The 22,645-nt window shown below is 39.8% G+C and overlaps 2 protein-coding genes across 3 annotated transcripts; one reads left to right on the top strand and one right to left on the bottom strand.

The window, feature by feature from the left end:
• The first annotated feature begins 1,185 nt into the window (after nucleotides 1-1,185).
• Nucleotides 1,186-16,440, top strand: LOC136425629 (neuronal acetylcholine receptor subunit alpha-10-like). The gene is made up of 7 exons (XM_066414557.1): nucleotides 1,186-1,537; nucleotides 7,243-7,351; nucleotides 8,632-8,768; nucleotides 9,379-9,423; nucleotides 10,662-10,771; nucleotides 12,466-13,004; nucleotides 15,133-16,440. The coding sequence occupies exons 2-7, from the start codon at nucleotides 7,303-7,305 to the stop codon at nucleotides 15,609-15,611; spliced, it is 1,359 nt and encodes a 452-aa protein (XP_066270654.1). The 5' UTR covers nucleotides 1,186-1,537; nucleotides 7,243-7,302; the 3' UTR covers nucleotides 15,612-16,440.
• Nucleotides 16,441-17,460: 1,020 nt separating this feature from the next.
• Nucleotides 17,461-22,528, bottom strand: LOC136426008 (neuronal acetylcholine receptor subunit alpha-10-like). 2 transcript variants are annotated; one of them, XM_066414939.1, is made up of 6 exons: nucleotides 22,401-22,528; nucleotides 21,123-21,256; nucleotides 20,574-20,618; nucleotides 20,190-20,299; nucleotides 19,155-19,696; nucleotides 17,461-18,436 (listed from the first exon to the last, which is right to left on the bottom strand). In XM_066414939.1, exons 1-6 carry the CDS (start codon nucleotides 22,444-22,446, stop codon nucleotides 18,018-18,020), a joined length of 1,296 nt encoding a protein of 431 aa, XP_066271036.1. In that variant the 5' UTR covers nucleotides 22,447-22,528; the 3' UTR covers nucleotides 17,461-18,017. The 2 variants fall into 2 exon arrangements, with proteins under 2 accessions (XP_066271036.1, XP_066271037.1); XM_066414940.1 differs by lacking the exon at nucleotides 21,123-21,256 and having other exon boundaries at nucleotides 22,401-22,515.
• Nucleotides 22,529-22,645: the final 117 nt, after the last annotated feature.

Raw genomic sequence — 22,645 nt, 5'->3', positions numbered from 1 at the left:
GTGCTAAAATCACGTTGACACAGAGTGGGAATAACTATGCGTGGGGGCACTCTTATGGCTTAACGACTATATCCTCTTTTTTTCATGGCGGTCATCTGTTATTCCAGTGAAAACTGAGTCATTACAGGGAAGTGACAAAATACACAAGAACGCACAAGCACGTCAGCTAGAAAACGAACACTTTGTGATTGTACTTAACCGTTGACCGGGAACATTAAACAGTCCTTGTTGTTCGCCCCGCCTCTCAGGTGTTTGGTCATGTCTACGTGTGAACAAGTAGGGATCGTGCCTAACATGTATGTACTACGCAAAGGGAAATTACCATCGTGATTGCTATCTTTGTATCCTAACTTTTATCTAGTTATGGCGTGTCGTCTAAGATGATATTGAGACAGCGTAGGCATATATTGTATATCATCGATCATAACCTCAGTGAAACGGAGATATTGTATTGACGTGCAGGGTGTTTGTGAGGGTCTTAAACTCGTATGTATTCGCACGATAACTCGAGAATGTCTAGGCGGATTGTCTAGATATTTGGCATGTTGGTCGTGATGAGAAATCGAAATGCTGACATTTCGGGCCCCTTAGCGGCGTGTTATGGTACTACAACGGATCTTCCGGTTTTAATATCTCGTGTTCTGGACATGGCATGGTCATGCTTTTTGAGAAGAATATAGCTCTTGTGAGGGACAGTAAGTCAGCTTTATTCGGAATTGCTGGGGCCAATTTTGTTAAAAAAAGAATTAACCAAGAAGGGATTGTTGTAATCTGTGACCAATTTTCCATTTTGACCATTTTTGTTAACACAGAACAACTAAAGGTACTAACAATGCGACCTAAGCTTATATATTAACAAAATCTAGTTTATTTGCATAAAATCATTACTGTGTAACACAGAAGTTGAATGTATTAGAATTAAAAACTCCAATGAAAGAAACGTATACATGAGCTGAAACAGACGTCCTATCAGTAAGTTGAAATGTCGTCTACAGTTAAGGTTTCAAATAAATCAACTTCATCAAAAGAATGCGCCATGAAAGCAGCCTCTGAAAAAAACAGGGTTGCTCTTTCACCCCGCCTATTGGTATCTTCCCGCCCCTATGTTGATTTAAAACAGGTAAGAACCCTGCTACTATTGGTAACGACCACAGCCCCAAAGTCCCGAACAATAGGTCACGTAATACGGCACCGCCTGACGAAAAATAGGATCGTCCGACCGAACGTGGTTAAATCAACGGGCCCACTCTTGGGTAAGCCTCGCCTAGTGAACGGATGTCCTTACCGCAGTTATCCGCTAACACTACACGTCCTATTGCATGTGGAGCCTTGTATTTGCTTATCGCTGAGGCTCAGACAAACAGAGACAGACAGAGGCGGTAGTTGGACAGGAAACAGGCTTGGAGCAGATCACTTTTCCAGTCCTGGGCAACCAGCGGAAACCTCGGTCTTCGGTACCTTACTGTTTTACATGTGGTACGTTTACGAGCTGTGTGTTCGTCGGCCCAAGTCAGATTTAAGAAACCAAGTCGTAAAGGTGAGTCTAACGTTCCTTCTCTCTATTGTCCTACCTGAAGACTGTATATGGGTCATAAGGACGTTAGTTAGTGTATATAAACAGTCTAAACAAGCGGCATTGCAGATACTGTTGCTTGTAATAGATAGAGTAGTAAGTAAACGTTATATTTGTGATGTTAAGTAGATGAGACACAGCGACTGTTGTACAAAAACTACCAAGACGGTTGTTTGAAAACGAACAAAAGAGCCAAAGAATCACTGAAGTACACGGGATTAGATATCAAATAGATGTTGATATAAATTAAGCCTGTCAGACAAAATAGGATTGAATTTCTGACCCCCCCCCCCCTTTCTTTGCTTCCACAGGAACAACTAAAAGTTCTAAGTCTAACAATTTTTGTGAAGAATTTGCCACGTTTTAGTTGCAGACACATGTAATGAGTGTTTGTATAATTGTATAAAGTTGCTATAAATTTAGGCATACACGTCGTATCTATTTTCAGTAAGGTCTGTTTTAGAATGTACTAATTGATTTGACAACACAGAAGTAAATAAGTTCTCAATTAGTTTCTTCGATCTATTTATTTGTCAACGTCTTGCAGCCAGTCAACAAGGCTTCTCTAACTTAGACAACAAGTCCCCAAGATGTCTACTTAAGAAACTAGCTTCTTCTAAGGATATATACGGTCTATAGTCTTATTTTCAAGACTACACACAATTATCATTATTTTGGGGTCACGCAATGAGACTGGTAGAAAAATGACATTTTGTGTAATCAGCTTGTTTGCCAACCTCTTACATTCGGTCCACAAAGTCAGGTCCCAATATGTCTGCTGACGGAGACTAACTTCCTCAAATTGAAATAGACGGTAAATAGTCTTGTTTTTAAGACTACAAATTCTTTTAAAGTCACGTAACGGAACTTGAAGAAAGAGAACAGTACTTAAGTATGTTGGAAAGTTAAGTGACTGAGAATGGCTTAAAGGAAGTGGATTTGGAGGTTTGGCAGCTGGCCGAGTTAGGGACAGACCATTATTGTTGGGTAAGGGTCGCTGTGCAGTGTGATTTAGTTACGGACAGACCATGATTGTTTGGTAAGGGTTGCTGTGCAGTGTGATTCAGCAATTGCACCTAAATTACTATTCTTCATGATTTTTGTGGTAACGTTTATTCACATACACAAGCACATACATACATACAGACAAGCATAGACCAAGCATAGCCACATATTAACGAATACACATACGCATTATACAAAAACACCATACGCTCACAAACACAAACATACACACAGACACACACAGACACACACTTTAGTCACGATGGCCACTCCTCCGTATTTCCTGTGCCGTACTTCAGGTCTTTAAAAAGTTTCGGTTCTGTGTAATAATTGTACTGTAATCGCTACGTCATGCACTTGTAACCCGTAAGCAAATACTGGGGACTCTATCACAACTGCAGTTGCGTCACGATTTCCGGCTACTCCTCCGAACGTCACTTCCTTGAAAAATCTCGGTTCTGTGTAATAATTACCTTCGCCGAGAAGGTTATGCAGAGGGTAGCGTTTGTGTGTGTGTGTGTGTGTGTGTGTAATGTACAGCATAACTCGAGAAGGCTTAGATGGATTGTCTTGATATTTGGTAGGTGGGTAGGTCTTGATGAGAATAGGAAATGATTAGATTTTGGGTCCCCTAGCGGCTTGTTACGGTACTGCAGCGGAACTTCCTGTTTCAATATCTCGTGTTCTGGACAAGCTATGGAACTGATTTTTGAGTGGTAGATAGCTCTTTGGACAGAGAGTAAGTGGTATAGGTTTTGGCCCCCTAGCGGCTTTTTTGGAACTGCAGGAGCAGGTTTTGGTTCAGACTTTGAAAGGGAATAACTCAAGAAGGGCTTGATGGATGGTTATAATTTTTGGTAAGTAGATAGCTTGAGTGATGATGTACATGATTAGATACTTATTATGCAAATCAGTATCTAATTTGCATAATTAATGAGGAAAGTTTATACATCGGCCAAATTCCACGACAGGACTCTCAAACATGTGACATATGTAACTGAAGAAGAGAGAAATATTAATAGATATCAATTATGCAAATGAATACCTAATTTGCATAATTAATGAGAAATTACTATAACTCAAGATGGGCTTGATGGATGCTAATGATTTTTGGTATGTAGATAGCTTACGTAATGCTTTGTATGATTGGACGATAATTATGCAAATCAGATTTTAATTTGCATAATTAATGAGACAACTTTAAAAACCCGCTGTATTCCATGATATGACTATTGACATATGTGACATTTGTTACTGAGGAATTTTGATAGATAAAAAATATGCAAATGTAGGCCTAATTTGCATAATTAATGAGAAACTACTATAAAACCATACAGGTAAAGGATGGCAATTCCATATTTGTGTCATTTGGAAGTTATGTGAATGTGAACATTGTTGAATCAAATTATGGTAATAAGGACCCCATTTGCATAATTCATGATAAAAGTTACTTTGTTAGCATAACCTTCTTTGTTACGCTCATACTTTTGTTTTTTGGGTGAAGAAGATCAACTGGTATGATTTATAATTGATGACAAACACCCCTGATATGTCAGTCATAAAGGTTAAAATCATATGGCGAAGGTATGAGGTCGTGGAACTCTAGTTATCGCTTGTACTTGGGAGCCGTGCGTATTACAGGCAACGCTTGCTTCGTGTGGTTATCATGTTCATGAAAAAAGGAGGTAACGTTATAGTTTTGGCTCTGTTTGTCTTTGTGTGTGCGTATCCGGAGCAATAACTTATGTGATTATGTGTTATTGGTGCAAAGGTCAAGGTCGATCTGGGGCCTCCTGATGGCTAACCTTGGTACTGCAGTAAAATTTCTGTTGTTGTAACTATCTTTTGTCTTGGACATCCAGTGTTCAAATTGTGTAATTGTAGTTCGGTCTTTAACTATTAGACTTCTGGATACAACCAGAGCTTTTATGTAATTAGAATGAAAATCCGCGAGGACATCATGAGATTCATCAAAAATTTGCACAGATTTATTTCGTGATTAGAATATCCTTAATCGAACATTATTTTTCTGAAAAGGAACTTCTGCGTCTTAAAAACAAGCCAAGGTTGTGATCTAGAATAGCTATTGTGTACTTGGTAACACTGAGGAAACTTTATACCATAAAAGTCAGGGCCAATTATCTGAAGGACGTATTTTCTGAAAGAAGTTAACGTTGTTTTTATCTAAGTTCAAGTTACAAGGGGAATGCATTAAACCCCTTGACATTAGGTCAGAGTTCGACAGGAACAACATGGACGTCGACAGAAACAAAATGGCCGCTAGAATGAAACAAAATCAATCATGACATGATATATCTTAAATGTGTTTATTTGGCCAATCCCATGGGATATGTTACGTGTATTCTTTTCATCTTTTGTTTATGGGAAAATCCGAAATCATTTTCTATTCTACTCGATTGTTTGATTGATATTGTTTTGATGTCACTGAAGGAATTATTTGTCTCACTTCAATTCAATAATTACTACTCTTATCTTTACACCGCCTTTGTTGTTTCTTTGTACAAAATGCCTTTTAAATTCGTTAAATTCAATACAATCGTCTTTGATCTGAAAGGCTTTTCTGTAAAGTCAAAGGATATCGATACTTGGCGTGGAAGTTATTTCAGGAAGATAGATTATGCAGGCTATTTGTATAACGTTCAGTCAATAATTGATTAACGTTAATTAGTACTGTCTTTTATCTTTACATCGTCAACGTTGTTTCTTTGTACAAAATGCCTTTTAACCTGCTTAATTCAATAAAACCATCTTTATTTCGATAATTAGTACTTTTTTTCTTTATCTTCGTTGTATCAAAAGTGTCTTTAGAATTGCTAGATTCAATAAAACCGTCTTAAATTTGTAAGGCTCTTCTTTAACCTCAAAGGATACTTGATACTTGGCGTGGTAGCTATTTTAGGAAGACTAATTATGTAGGCTATTTGCATAAAGTTAGGTCAGCAATTGATCAACGTCGTACATGAATCACCGTTGCCCTCCAACCTTTAACAAGAGACGCTTGAAAGACCTCCGTTGGTTTTTCGTTGTCGGAAATTTCTCTGTTGGGCGTAAGTTAGAAACCAAGCGTGCTAGTCGAGCAAGACAAGCGAAGAAAAAACTGAGTATACAAAAGTCATGTCTAAATGGCTACACGTAGGTTGACGTTTAGCTGTATGTAATTCACAGTGGAAGTATTGTTCTATATATTTTTGGCAAGTTACTAGAAATTATTCGGACACGATGTAGTGAAAGCGCTTTATTTTGGCTGTGTTTGACGGTGCTGATTTGTCCGCAATATACTCTTTAACATATATCAATGCTTAACTTACTACTAATTTCCCGATGAATTTAGCTGTTCAAGACTTTTAGAAAAATTGTCCGGACAGCGCTATAAAGGCACCAGTTACAAAGACCCCTGCACCACTAGAAGACTAATAAAGAATACGGCTTGTATATTTCCCCTCTAGACTAGACATATTGACAAACGCGCATAGCGCTTCCATTTACGTTCCCAAAACCCTTCAAAAACGTTTATACAACACTAGTCAAACTGGCGGCAGCTTACAGAGTTTTCTTTGTAAAAAAGACTAATAATCAATCAAATAGCTTTTGTATACGCTCCCTCTATTTTCAATGCTTACCTACATCATATATTTACAGTATGTCTGTCTAAATATATTCTGTATGAAAGGTGCATTGATCCATGTGAACCTCTAACTTTAGTCAGGTGGCTAAGGAGGTATTGATATTTGGCGTAGGTGGTTTTGTGAATAAATATCTCTGTAGAAAAAAGGGCAAGGTAGGGCTAGACCTTTGTCTCGGTAGATCCCTGTGGGGCCTGCGTACAGCGAAAAACGAAAACGCGTGGGAAAAATCGATAGAACTTGTTATACTTCATTCAATTCGTAGTCAGAATCCGGTTACACCCCAATTTTACTAGAGCGGCAACGTGGCTGCGACCAAATGATTTGACAAAGCGCCCAACGAATTCTGAAAACGAATCTTTTTACGCTGTCAGTGTTTTGTTGTCTCTTCAGTCATACTTTTTATATTTTGAGTGATAATCCAGTTATGAAATCAAGGGTTAAACAAATCCAATCTCGATTTTTACATGAATGAGTAAATATACAGCAAATGCCTGAGGTCACGGCATACCAAGGTTCTTGAAGTTGTCTCTCAAACCCTAAGTCATTAGAAATGAAAGACGAAAATATGGAACGTCTCATTTTCCCCACTCCAGACGTGACGTAAGATTCTAGACTATACAGTTACATTTGATAGATCGATCTAGATTTAAAGATATATGACTTATGTCAGAGTAATATGTAGGAGTGATATATATTCTTATTAAGCAGTCTATATTACAACGTTTATTACTTGTCATCATAAAGTTATAGCTGGGTGGGGAGAAACCCAATTTACCCTTCGATGCAGTGTGTCTATGTAAATGTATGTATAGGGTCTAGACCACGAATACATAAACATATGTACAAATGTAAATGTACGTTGTTTGACATACATTACATACATTGAGCTGTACACCAACTGCATACAAGAAAGTAAAACCGGTTTTGTCTTCACTAAAGCGTACTGGTCTGTATATGTGTGCAGAGGTCTCCCCACTCATACATAAACATACAATGTAGATGAACGTTGTTTTACAGTGAGCTGTACGCCTACCTGCATACTGAGAGCCATAAGTCTGTGGGATCCCGAGCGTCGAGATGGCCACCGCCATGTTGTTCTGCTGTCTTCTTATCCTCCATTCTTACGGTAAGATCTTTATGAATCTTAACAAGTTTAATATGTAAACTAAGTAGGTAAACTTGCTTACTTTATAATATTTGTATACTATTGTGATAAGCCTAATTTGTATTGAAATAGTTCTATTACTGAGGGCAATGGCATACATTGTCACAAATCCTAAAATCGTTTTGCAATGTTGATTTTTTAAAATGCTTCTACCAACTGAAATTGTTGCACTGTAGTTTTAAGACATTTAGAAAGCCTTTCTTTGCGATTTTTGCGTTCTTCTTAAAAAAATTCAAATTCGCTAATTCAAAATAGAACTGTACATCATGTAAGTGCAAAATAACTGTTTGCTATTCCATCTTTTATCAGAAGTTATTTCGTAGTTAGAGTCTCAATCAGCAAAAATCAAGGAAAATATAGAATGGGGTATTGAGTGAGACGTGGGCATCTTCACTGTACGCCATACAGATTTCTTATTCTGTCCATGTATCGCTCACTACCCCTATTGTCACCCTTATTTTCAAGAAATTGGCAATTTTCTGGCCTTTATTCCCTGGACGAATCATTCTCGATTATGTTGACTTTTGAGGCATATTCTGATTCATTCAGAAGCTCGTGTGCGTGCTATGGGTGTTAGGTTATCGGCCCGATACTGTGTGAGGGCCAAGATATTCAAATGTACTAGTCGGTGGGAATGCCAAAGATCTCACCAAGAATTCGTTTATTTTTATGACGAAGACATGGGCGGAAATTCGCTGCTTATGTGTTTATTATGATTGGGTAGCTTCTTGTAGAAGCTGCAATGCAATATTTGGCCGTATAATTTGTATTTGTTGATAATAATGATGATAAATAATCGGTACTTTGAACCAACTGGTACCCAGCAATGTTCAAGTGTTAAAGTGGACAAATACACTTAAGGGCATTGTTAATAGGTTCACGTGGCCATTATCAATAGCAATATTGCTATGTTTTATGGGGAACTTTATCTAGCAATCCATGTAAGTTTTCCTCATTCTCCATTTTTTTCATCCTAACGGCTTCTTGTTATTTATGTGTCTATACGTGAAATATGGATATGCATATATCATCACGTATTAAAGTGTCGTCGCGTATAAGTATTAAAGCTTGAATCTGTACGTTTTCGTGTAATTTTTTTGTTTAACTATACCTTCCTGCCATCCACAATGTCGTTTCAAGATTTGGGAAACCACGATAGGCGTTTTTATTTTTTTATATTTCCGTCAACTGTAGCTTTCTAATGCTTTGGAAACTCCTTACATCTTACATCCTTACTATAGGTCTTGCATCAGCGGCTGAGCGAAACCTGATTGACGCTCTGCTAGTGAACTACACGTCTGACGCACGCCCAGTGAAGGACCCCATGCAGAACGTCACCGTCAGGTTCGAGCTGGTCTTAGCACAGATCATCGAAGTGGTAAGACATCATAATAATAATAACTTTATTGCATATTCATGCTCAACATGGGCTACATGAAAAGAAATGGAACATTGTGTTAATATATTCCATCTAATTCTACAGTCTCTTCTCTCGTCTTGTAATCTCCAAGCAGATCTACGGTGGCTATAAGACCGTATCCAACGGGCAAAGGGAGTTTTTATATCCACATGTAATGTATATATAAAACCTCCCTTTGCCAGTCGGATACTGTCTTATAGCCACCGTAGATCTGCTTGGAGATTATCTGCTTGAAGTATGTGTACAAATTTACACAGTTTTTCAATAACATCGTAGTTTTTAGATTACATATAATATGTGTGAATAATTATTACTTTGTAAACTGTGCATATTGTCTAGTTGTATTGAACTTACCTGCGCATGTCTGTGTATAGTGAGAATTCTTAGATTAACAAAATGCGTTTCATTTTCAACGCAATTATTGTTACAGAATGTCTTCTTTTCATCAGCGAGGTATCAAATGATTCAATTTTCTAACTCACTGAAGACATTGCAACGAATGGTTGACTGCTGAGTTAATTGGGGCATAATTCGTCGTATTCATTAATCATGTATTTCTTCTGAACAGATTGCCAGAGACCAGATGCTTACGGTGAATGTGTGGTTCCGCCATGTGAGTACTTTAGCGACTTATAATTATTCATTATTAATTAAAAATAAACGACCTACTAGGGGCCCCAAACCTACACCACTTCTCCCTTTAATCCAAATCTGTCTACCGCCAAAAAAATCAAGACCATAGCATGTCCAGCACGAAATATACAAACACCGGAAGTTATGCTGCAGAACCAAGGTCACTAACTAGGGGGCCAAAAATCGACCTCTAACTCCGTCAGCCTAAGACCTACCCACACACCAAATATCATGCAATCCATGACGTTCTCAAGTTATACTGAGACAGACACGCCCAAAACAGTACCTCCATTATCCATGGCGGTAATAACAATTTAAAGGATATCTTAAGTCTCTACACTGTGAATGACAAATGATACGATCCACTTACTAATAAATCCCATGTGAATCTTTCCTAGACAGACAACAAAATTGTGTCCATGTTCCTTTACCTATAGTCACTTGCTTGACTACAAGCTTCTACACTGTGAATGACAAATGATACATTCCACTCACTAATAAATCCCATGTCAACCTTTCATAGACAGACGACAAAATTGAGTCTAGATTTCTTTACCTAGCGGCAGACAACTGGCTTGCTTAATTGACTACAAGCCTATTGACAAGAAATATTAATAATATTTATGTGACACACTCCATAACACACCTACGTATGTCCGTGGGATGATCTTAGGAGATAAGAAGTTATGAAAAACATGTATAATACCACCCAAAGGGATCCATCGTATTATCCCCTCGGTTCAATTTCAGGTCAGATTCAAAAGTTACTGATTGATGTATAGGGCTTATATCAGTTATGTGGGTTTGGGGATCTTACAGCTCTAGAATCAGATACATAAGGGGATCAAGGTGAAAATACAACATAAATGCCAAGATGCTACCTAGGGGTGGAAAGGTATCTCATCTGAGACACAAAGACGTTTAAACAGGGATGATTTGAATGATGTCAGACACTCTTGACAAAGCCTATCTGCAACAGCATCAAATAAACATGCTTGTGCAGACAGAGCCCAAAGCCCAATGACTTGAGTATATGAAGAGAGTATATGTCTGTATGAGATCTTCTGGTGACAACAATTTGAGACGTTGAGCATCTTCAATGCATAGATTTTGATAATCTGGCAATACATTCAAACATATTAACGGCAACTGAATTATGTTGAATTTTCAAAGGTATATTGTTTTCAAATTTTGACCGTTTGCTGTTCTTTATTGTAGTATTGGGACGACGACTTCTTAGTATGGGATCCGGACGAGTATGGCGGAATAACGTCTATCAGAATCCCCAGCGAGAAAATATGGCGGCCAGATATTGTCCTCTATGAAAGGTAAGAAATATCACTAAAACTGTGAGCAGAGAAACCACTGTGTTGAGCACTCTATTTCAAGAGTATCGAGAGCTACATTTCTATGCCATTGAACTGTTTAACCAACTTGTTATACATTTGTGAAACAATGTACAACAAATGCAAAGTCTACAATTTAAAAAGTGGGTGTAAGGTGGTTGGAAGCCCGTAGCGCCCCCCGTCTACGGATTGATAAAGCCCCCGTCACAAATCAAGAAATTAGCTCGGCCGACTTGTCGGCGAGCTCCAAATGGCGATTTTCGGGCGAAGTACGACCGACGTCCTGCCGATTCTACGGGCTTCGGGCGAATTTTCGGAGCTCGGCCGACGTTCGCGTGTCACTGGAAGCTGCGCTTAAATTCAGCGAGGCCTCGGCGACGATTTTTGAACTCGCACAGCTCGTCAACAGTTTGCCCGTAGCTCGCCCGAGCAACGCCCAGCGCTCGGCCAATATTCGGGCGGGCATCCGAGGATTTTTGACCCGATTTTTGGTCGGTCGGAGGTCGCCCGAACTCTTCGGCCTCGTGCGAGCCTCGCACGGGCCTTGAACAATAATCGGACGACCGTCGTCAGTGTTCCGGCCGACTCATGAAAAGTAAGGCGTGCTTCGGGCGAGCGTTGTGCAGGTGTTGATGGGAGCTTGGACGGGCCTCGACCGAACTCCTTCTTGTTTATAGATAAAAGGAAACGACAGTTTGGTTTATAACATAAGATGATAAATGATACTGTAATATTAACTAATACTAATTTCAAGTTGTCGAAGAATGCTGCCAAACTTTTCTAATGAAAGACAATTCAATGCAAAGTTAGATTTTCATTCAAAAAAAAATTATAAATAAAATGTTGACACCGAAGACAATGCTTCTTGTTTCTATTTTGGTATTGGTTTGGATGTTTCAATTTGTATATTAATGAACTGGGGCTTGACTTTTGAGGTTTGACTTCACTTCCTGAGTTTTTTCTCCACAAAATGACTAGTTGAAAGTCCACTGAGTCATTATAGATCAATGTTTGTCTGCCGAGGCACGCCCAGGCGTCGGCAGGGCGTCGATAGGCTTGTCAACGGTCGGTCGAAGCTCGGACGGCGTTCGCCCGAGCTTCGGTCGATTTCTATTTGGTGAAAATTTTTGGATCGGGGTTAAACGACTGATCTGTTGACTTTGTGGCTCCTGCACTTGTATTTTGATTGGTCTATGACAAAATTCCTCTTTATGTGATTATTTTCAGTGTGCCCACCTACTTCACTTGTGCCCTACAGATTTGCCACAACTCAGAAAGTAAAGTTGGTCCAAATTTGAGATTGTTACCAGGCCATTTGATTCTTACTTCGTCCGTGTCCAAGAGATGGTACCGTCTTATGTGGGATTTATGATTATTAGCGTTCGACGAACGTCGCCCGAGCTCTGTTCAATTTGTGACGGGGCAGGTTTTCAGTGAAAAATACGGTCGACGCCCGGGCGAATTTGAAATTCGGCGAGCTTCCGGCGATCTACAAAATCGGCCGATGCTCGCATGAATTGTGACGCCGGCTTAAGGACAACGTGTTGTGTCATGGTCATATCACTTAGCTTATCAAAAAATGGAAAAAGAAATATTTCTCTTGAAGTAACATTTTGATATTGGTTTTTGTTCAGACCTTTCTTTACTGAAAATAATATTATTTTTTTTCTAAACAGAATCCACGAAGAGGGTTGGTCTGAAACCCCCAACACGCATGCGCACGTGGACCATAACGGCTCGGTACAGTGGCTGTACCCCATCACCCTCCGTAGCTCGTGCCTCATGGACGTGTCCCTCTTCCCGTACGACGTCCAGTCCTGTCCGCTCAAGTTCAGCTCCTGGGCGTACGACGGCCTCGCAGTCGACATCGTCAATATTTCCTCTACGGGGGACAGCGAAAACTTCATCAAAAACGAAGAATGGGATCTCGTCAGTTTCGCAGCAGCGAAGAACATTCAGTACTACAACTGCTGCACCCAGCCCTACCCGGACGTGACGTTTACAATAGAAATCGCGCGAAAAGCGCTGTATTATAACTATTACGTGCTCGCGCCGTGTATTATCATAGTTATTATCAGTCTGTTGGGGTTCTGTCTACCGCCTGATTCGGGAGAGAAACTGTCGCTCAGTATCACCATGTTGCTGTCGTTGGTGGTCTTCATGCAGCTTGTTGCGGATAGTCTACCGGCAACGTCGACAACGATTCCACTTATTGGTAAGAATTTTCGTTAATATTCTAACAAGGTTGGTAATTCAATGGTTAACAAAGCTGGTTGCTGACAACCAATATATACATCTACCTGACAACGTTTAAGTAGTTATAATGATACCTTTCTCAGGGCAAGCCTGACTGGTTCTATTTCCCACTGATAGCCATATGCATGAACCGTAATGAGGGGGGATACAAACTTAGTCACGTTTGGGACCGCATTCTTCCCACTGCAGCGCCACCTAGCGGTGCAGTGGGAAGGTTAATCAGTCAGAACTCAGAACTGCCCTTAGGAAGTTAGCAGGACTAGCTTAAATTTGCCATGTAAATACCTCATATTTTTGTGTAAAAAACTTTGCTAAGATACCAGGTAAGGCTTTATTGTACATTTTATTGCATCGCAGGTCAACCATGCAGGAAGGTTTCTAGGTCACCTTAAAGTATGGCGTACTGATTTTACGCCGTTTAATGTGCTGACTGAAATGAAACTATTGATTATACAATGGTCCGGGTTAACGGGTGACCTTCTTATCTTAATATAACGCTTAAATGTTTGTACTAAAATGGTTTTAAAGCTACCCGCAGTATGTGTTATTTCATTTCCTATCTGTAAACGTTACAGCAAAATCATTCCATTACATGACACATAGACTTGATAACAACTTTGTCAAGTGCACCGTCAAATGGAAAATCTAATCTAATTGGAATAGGGAACCAAATACATCACAACGAATCTTTAAAAACACCCGTAACTCCCCCTGAAAGTAATCATACGTAGATTGGTGTTGGCTGCAAATTACTTTTCCGGTGGACTACATAGAAATTACATCCATTCATCATCAACTATGGTGACAAATCACTATGATGGCAGATTAGACTCCATGTACAAAATGAAACAAAAACAATTTCGAATGGAGGCGGACTATGACACAGAACGAACGATTGATGTACGTAATTTTGAGACTGTGTACAGATTTTACAGGTGCCTGAGCTAGGCCACTGTGACTAGAAAAAAATGAACGTAGGATCAGAAGGCAATATCTCTTCCAAACCTTTTCACGATAAAGCCTGCGACCTCAGAATTACCTTGATACATTTGACACATTGGGGGTAGGTTTTACAAAGGAAATATCCTTAAAGGATGGCGCGGTCGATAGTTGAAATGAGCCCTAGATCTCTAGTTGAAATGAGCCCTAGATCTCTAGCGGGGGCGTACTAAGTAGGCTGAGTGATAATAGTGCAATTGGGAGCCATTGAAACTGCTCACTCGAGCTAACCCCTTCCAAAGGTCGTTGATTACAACTAATCCGGTCAAAGCTGGGTGGCAGTCATGTTGGCTCAGGGACGTAAACTTTCGACCTTGCAAGGGTCGCTCGATATTACCGTGTATACATGCTATAAAAACTCACTTACTACCCCATGTTCACAAGGATCGGTCAATAGTAAGAAGTATTGGCGGCTTCTTTGTACACCATGGCCAGATAGGGAAAGAGACTTAGAGATGCACATACAATATAAGATCGCGGTATGCGGTATTGAATTGAAACATGGTGGAATTGATTGACTGACTGAATGGATGCATGAATGAAATGATGGATGGATGTGTGCATGAGTGAATGAATGCGTGAATGAAAGTATGAATGTTTGTATGAATGAATGAATGTATAAATAAGTTAACTTGTGAATTATTGTATAAATAAAAGGATGGATGGATGGATGGATGGGTGGATGGATGGATGGATGGATGGATGGATGGATGGATGGATGGGTGGATGGATGGATGGATGGATGGATGGACATGATGGATGGATGGATGGGGGAATGGATGGAAGAAGGGATATGTGGATGGATGGAAGAAGGGATGGATGGATGGATGGATGGATGGATGGATGGACATGATGGATGGATGGATGGGGGAATGGATGGAAGAAGGGATGGATGGATGGATGGATGGATGGATGGATGGATGGATGGATGGATGGATGGACGGGTGGATGGATGGATGGATGGATGGATAAATGGATGGATGGATAAATGAACGTACAAATGGGCATGGATGAAGTACTTTTTGGAAAGGTAAATGAATGCATTTGAAATTGAATATACTTCTTGTTTTGTTTCGATTTCATAACAGGGCAGTTCTTTGGAGCGACTATCGTGATCGTCGCCCTCTCCTCCGTCCTCACCATCTTCATCCTCAGCATCCACTTCCGGGGTCCCAACATCCGCCCGGTACCCAAATGGCTGAAGATCATGTTCTCCATCAAAGCCTGTAAACAACTCGCGCGAGAATCAACACCCCAGAACCATCCTGAAGACACAGAACAACGGGAACTCTCCGAGTTGAACCGCATCAAACGAGAGAGTTCATCCCTGGAGAAGACAGACATTCTGCAAGACAGAAGCATCCGCTACATGGAACTCCACAAGAGAATCGACGTCATCAACGAACATCTGGATGAGATGCTACGAAGCCGAAGATCGAAGGCTTCAACCGAGGCGATAGAAGAAGAGTGGAAAACGTTAGCAGTGAAAATGGACAGATGTTTACTTGTGTTGTTCTTTGTGTTATCATTTATCACTCTTATTGTTATCATGTCTGCTATATATTAGTGGGTGGTCTTTGTTAGGCGAAGCACACCTCATTGTTTGTTGACAATCGCATCTCAGAAGTTATTTTCCTTTAAGGAAAGAGCATTCATTATTGACATTGTGTAAAGCACGTTTGCATCTTACACCAACCAAGGCACACGAGAAGCAACCTTGTTTTTCAAAACAAATTGTTAGACTTAAAATGACTATGGAGATAACATTTAATATGGATGTATATACATTGCTATTCACATCACTCTGGGTACGACGCGAAAGCGACATCGCCTGTTTCCGTTTCCGGTATACCATTAGGAAAGCTCGTTCCCAGTTGTGATGTTCGCTGTTTTCTGGGCTAGTTATACGAAAATGCTTTTATAAAGTAGATATGACTTGAAAGTCTGTACGTCAACGTTGTCAGAAATCTGAATATGACAACCATATCAAATATGGGAATCTAGACAGCTATCTTGCGCTTATTAGGATGACGATATTTGATAGAACGGAGTGGTATGTTGCATCAGTACTTATCTTTGCCAGTGCCATGTCCTGTATTGATGTTAAAAAAAGGTTGACAAGTGAAAAGCTGGTATATTGTATTATAGATATGCATAGCAAATTCGATATTAATACATTGCAATAGTGTTAATTTTTGAAGGTATTGTGACTATTTTTTTACACAGCATGAAGGAAGAATATAGGACATACTGTCAAGGACACAATTATTCTACTTTGTTATGAAAGGTTAAAACGTTCAGTGCGTTAACTCCTGTTATGCTAGTGACAATACAGTACACTAACAATACCTGCATATTGCGCTGCTTGCCTAGGAATTAAAGCAGTTTGTTGCTTATCTTAGTCTGTCTCACTATTTCGAGACTATAAGCATTGTATGTGTGTGCGTGTGTGTTTGTGTGTGTGTGTTTGTTTGTGTCTCTGTGTGTGTGTGTGTGTCTGTATGTGTGTTTGTATGTGTATGTCTGTGTGTGTGTCTGTGTATGTTTGTATATGTGTTTCTGTGTGTGTGTGTGTCTGTGTATGTGTGTGTGTGTGTGTGTGTGTGTCTATCGATCTGTGTGTGTGTGTCACGGTGTGTGTGTGTGTGTATGTGTGTGTGTGTGTGTGTGTGTGTGTGGAATGTCATGTTTATTCACCAAATTAGTTCCCAATTATCGTATCAGACATCTTGAGAGCGAAAAAAATCACAAGATGTCTGATTTATGCAAAACCATGATTACAAACACCAGTCCCGTAACTCATTTGCTATCCGAAGGTTAAAGGTCAAGAGGTCAAGGTGCATGAGGCAATCAGCTGAGTGTCTGATGGCGGGAAGTCTGCGCACTGTTACATTTTGTAATACATTCATGGTAAGTACTATTAATTATTAACAGGACTCTCTGCATTACTTTAGCTATATATCAAGCAATAATATTGATATTGACAAAATGTTGACAATGCTAAATGCAAAGATTATGATTGTGCTTTCAGTAGCTAATATAAATGACGCGTTTGCAAGTATGACGTGCACATCTAATGGGGATAAACATTGCAAAGATGATGTTTCGCTCAGCAAGGACCCGAATCGTCTACCTTGTAAGTGTCGATGCTATTTTAGTCGCTGGGTGTCGCTTTTTATTGTGGTATTTTGAGGTGGGGTGGGGGGCGTACGGGAATCCGGTGCGTGGCGCTGAAGGGCGGTTATACCGGTTGTACAGTACAGATTCAGCTTCAACTGTAGGGCTATACCTAAAGCATTATCAACTGACCACTAAAGGGTGTAACCAACATATTATTGTAGTGACGCATTATCAGTCAAACCAAGCGTACAGGAGGGTACATTTGTAAATCAAGACTACTGATAGACGTTATCATCTCCCTAATGTCAGGTTTAATGTAGACCAGCCGCATTCTTGTACAATGAGTAAAGTGACAACAAACAGTCGTACATTTTATGGCTGTTTGAATGAGTATTAAAAATCTTCATGTACAGATAAAAAAAATGCCTAATACGTACCCTGTGTTTTTAATCAGATGATTTGACGTCATTCTGTCCCTAAAAGTCCAACATACGTTAAATTCCTCAAAAGCTGTACCTGTATCATTACCCAATATATTGATATACACTTACACCACACCGGTACCCATTTCTATTTTGTTTGCAATAGTAATACTCTTCGCGTCAACATTATAAATGGAATAGCACTAAACACAGACATTGAATGTCTACATCCAAGGATTAGGTTACAGAAGCATGATAAAGTATAAAACGTTAGATTTTTTTGATAATTCCATATGCATAGTAACTTCATATTTGTTGTTGTTATTAAGCATACTAATCTCCAAGCGGACGTAGGGATATAGCGATATAGTGTCAGTCGAGTAACCGGAAATACAACATTAATTTCCTAGGCCAAGGTGTGTCCTGCTTTTCTATGCTGTCCCAAGTATTGCCCCAGTTGCGATGATAAACACCAACGTAAAAACAATAAACAGACACCGATCTATCCTCATGGCTAAAACCTTCCAGTCCTTTTCCAAACGCCGTTTGTAAGTTATAATTTCTTCCTCATCCCTGAAATGATTCATGACTTTCTCAATTCTACCTAAAGCGGAAGGCTCGTTGACCTCACGCCTGGGAGATTGCGTCACTTCCGGCTCTCCTGATTGGTGCAGGTGTTTGTTGTTATTGATGACGGTCGTTCTCGCTTTTGGTGGGCCGAGAAAGAAGATGGTTCGGAGCCATTTTGGTACCGGTCGGACATAAGGACCCCGGAAGTGCAAGGTCAAGATGAAGATGGTCAAAGCTGACGAAAGGCCCACCAAGACGATGATTGCCCCGAAGAAAACGCCTGAGGAAGATAATTAAGAGGTTATAAGATTGCGTGAATGTATACATATAAACTCGTAAGGAATACAACCATATAAGGGCTCCAAATAGTACCTGAATATGTAAGACGGTGCAAGTAAAATTGGAGTGGCGTAGGTATTTCTGATTTCTACCTGTACCTAACCTGCACTGGGCCATGGTAAAACCAGCCAGTGACATTAGGGTGGCATACAGCAGGTACTGGTCCAAAGTGCCTTGTATTCTAGATGGCAAATTCCCTGAGTTTAACTAATTACATGCATTTAACAAGATTCAACGCGATACTTCTAGGGACGTCTTCAAAACGTCCTTTATGGCGGAATGTAAGGCAAAGAAAATAAGCAATCTTTCTTTAATTTACAGTATGAAGTCCTTCAGATCTTTATCAAGCAAAAACACACTAAGACACTGTATGAAATTATCAGGGCCTAATAGATTGGCTAAACATTGTTGTGACAAGCACTTTCGGGCCCTCAACTAATTGTAAGATTGGACCTGAGCCAAACCATACTTCCAACTCTCCGACTATCCTATTACACCAATCCCCCTTACATCCTACCACTCTCCGCTATTTACATAACTGCGAACTAACACCAAGACAAACAAACAAATCAACTGACTACAACACCTAATATCAATATCATAATTTTAATTATCATTATTATCACCATTATTATCATGTTATTATCAAAAACGCCTACTTATGGCAGGGATGCTGGTTGACAATGGCGGTAGCGTGTCAGTCACTAGTTGCATGAACACCATCAAGGCTAGCAGCAGGGTGATGCTGAGAGACAGTTTCTCCCCGGAATCCGGTGGCAGGAAAAACCCCAAGAGAGCCAAGACGGCCAGCAACACATTCGGCGCCATTACGTAGTAATTGTAGTAGAGACTTCGCCTCCGAATGACCACCGTATAGGTGACGTCAGGAAATGGCACACCCGGACAGCACGAGTAGACAACCTCGTTTCTTTCTACTTCAAACGACTGTACCGTCCACTCTTCATTCCTGATGAAGTTGTCAGTGTCTCCCTTGTTGGTAAAGTTGATCAGGTTAAGGTCATTGCCATTGTAGGTCCAGGAGCCGAACTTCATGGGGCATCTTTGGACATCGTAAGGGAAGTTTGAGATGTCCATGACGCAGGAACTCAGGATGGTGGCCGGGTACCCCCAGATGACGTCACCGGTACTGCTGACACGGACATTGGTGTCGGGAGTATCTGACCAGCCCTCTTCGTGAATCCTGTCAAGGTATATTTTGAACGCTGCATCAGTGTCTTGCTGTATTGCATTACATATAATTGCGAGGTTCTTATCTGGATCGCCCCGTGAGGTGTAGCCAAAATAAATGAGTCAGTAGGAAACACAGCTGGACTTTGGCACAGATCAAATTTATAGAATATTTTCAAGCCTACTACTGTTGCCCATACCATAAAGCAGACACCGCGCCAGAGGCGTCGCCAAAATATATCAGCATTCACAAAATACCTATTGTGCATTCTATATTCTATGATATAAACATTCGAGATATGATGTATAAAAAAACTTATCTTTTTTAGCTTTGTGTGTTTTGTTGTCTTTTTGGTCATACTTGTACGTTTTGAATGATATTCGCATTATAAAGTACAAATCCACTTGAGGACGCAGCGACGCCGCCAGCGTGCCGCGGGTCCAGTGAGAGGGGGGCTTAAATAACTATTTAGATGTTTTCGATGATTGGTTTAGATTTTTTTTACCTGTTGTACAGAACAATATCAGGACGCCATATGAGGTCGCTCTTAATGATGACAGTTTGGATATTTCCATGTTCCGAGGAATTCCATGTCAGAAATTCATCCCTCCAGCGCTAGAATAAGAAACAGTACTAAAACATTGGAACGAATTGAAGGGCGGGTACATCTTCTTAATAGCAAGAGCGTACATTTACGTCTATTGCAGGCCTGAGACATATAAATAGAGTGACGTTCTTTCTCTATTTTCTAGAAATAGATGATTTCAATAACAATGCAGTGCGTGCTGGCAGGCCTTCGTCCTATATTTGATATACTTATATATGTCTTTGCCCTCCTTTCATAATTCTTGACTATACGTTAAACCACAAAAAAAAACGTGTCACTTACTTGTCGAAGCCACAGGTTAGTGGTCATAAACTGCTCTTTAACATTCTGCCAAATGGGAGAAAAAACATGACAAAGCGATTAGATTAAATTTACTACATAGTTTTAGTACATTGTTTCTCGCTTACTATTGGGCTACAACGGATTATACTAAGATCACATTTTAATTCCGAGTTAAAATCAACTTGGGGCTCGGCCGTGCCCCAAAATAACCGGGTAGCCACAGGGGCCGCATAGGGGTCACACCCGAAACTGCCATAAAATATCCCGTTAACTACCCAGTGGGGTCCTTTATTGCAATTGTGACCGTTGCATTATAGGTTGTTAACTTTCACGTGACCTTGATGTAAGCATTGTCCACCATATTGGATGGTTGAACCAGGAGTTTGCCTGGCAAATTGGAAGTTGTATACGTAATTACATTCACATAATCATGACGTCATACAAAAGCAAATCTATTGGTCTGACTTTTAATGGTTCACCCAATCAGCATCGCGGTTGTGACGTCACGTAATATCTTTTAACTCTGTTTTGATGATTGGATCAACCCACCACGTCAATTATCTGTGCCAGGGCTACATCCAAAGTCACAGTAACATGTGTTGAAGGATTCCGTACAGGCCGGGCGTCCTTGTTATAACCGGACATCAACGAAGCAACAAGGTCGCGTTCTTGCACTGCAGAAACTGTAAATAATTGTATTGACAACTTTAGTCCGGTTTATGCCCTAATCTATAACATTTGTATTATGTCCTTGAACTAACTTTGTCCAAGGCTATGTTGTCATTTTACAACAGGACATACTTAGAAATGTTTTTGCAACAAATTATGATTATGAAGAAACTGTCAGTGCAGCAGGTGAACGTAAATGTGTTGGCAACATTACTGTCACTGTAGTTACCATAACTAAGGACAATAGACATTATGTCCTTGCCCTAACTTTGTCCTAGGCTGTGTTGTCATTTTACAACAGAATTTACTTGCAAATGTTTTCATTTGCAAATTATAAACATAAAGGGAACTGTCAGTGCAGAAACTGAACGTGATTATTATATTGACAACATTACTCTTAGTTGATACCCTAAAACCAAGGACAGTATATATCATGTCCTTGTCCTAACTTTGTACTAGGCTTTGTTGTCATTTTACAACAGGGTATACTTACAAATATTTCATTTTCAAATTATTATTATAAAGGGAACTATAATTACAGAGATTGAACGTAATTATATTGACAACATTACTCTAGTTGATACCCTAAAACCAAGGACAGTATGTATTATGTCCTTGTCCCAAAATTTGTCCTGAGCTATGTTGTCATTTTACAACAGGACATACTAACAAATGTTTCATTTGCAAATTATTACTATAAAGGGAACTATCGGTGTAGAAACTGAACACAGTGTGTATTGAAAACATTACTTTAGTTGTTACAGTAACCAAGGACATCATACATAATGTCCTTGTCCTAAATTTGTTCAATGCTTTGTTGTCATCTTACAACTTATACTTGCAAAGGAATTTTCCATTTGCAATGATAATATTGGAAGGGGGAACTAGAAAAAAAAACATTTCAACGAGGTTTGGACTTTCGTATAGGTCACTGACCCTTAGACCGTACAACTCAACATTTTGCAGCCTGTTTTATACAGTAACGTTAGACAATCTCCCGTTGTCCGGTGCTGGAGTAGCCCCCCCCCCCCCCAGGGGGCGATTAACCAGGCCTAACCCTTTGGCAAGGTCACGATAATCACTGACCTTTTAACAGAAGGAGAAACAGTAGCAGTAATAACTATCATATAATAACTCAATAACACCCATTGTACTCACCGTAGTTATGCAGCAGAATCAGGAAAATGATAAGAATGGACGCCATGTTTTGTAATAATTCAGAGCAAAATATGAAAAGAATTCAGAACAATTTGGGTCAACTCAAGACGTAATTCTAAGCTTGTTGTCCTTTTTATGTGACAAGGATTCTGTTGATCTCCGTACCTCTGCACTAAGATATCTGTAAAGATCAAATTTTATTACCCATTTATTTCATAAAGAGTTTCGTGAGGTGTAACTTAACA

Source organism: Branchiostoma lanceolatum, chromosome 19 (genome assembly GCF_035083965.1).
Source record: "Branchiostoma lanceolatum isolate klBraLanc5 chromosome 19, klBraLanc5.hap2, whole genome shotgun sequence".
Taxonomy (NCBI): domain Eukaryota; kingdom Metazoa; phylum Chordata; class Leptocardii; order Amphioxiformes; family Branchiostomatidae; genus Branchiostoma; species Branchiostoma lanceolatum.
Note: the sequence above shows the minus strand (reverse complement) of the source record. Positions and strands in the feature narration are given on the sequence as shown.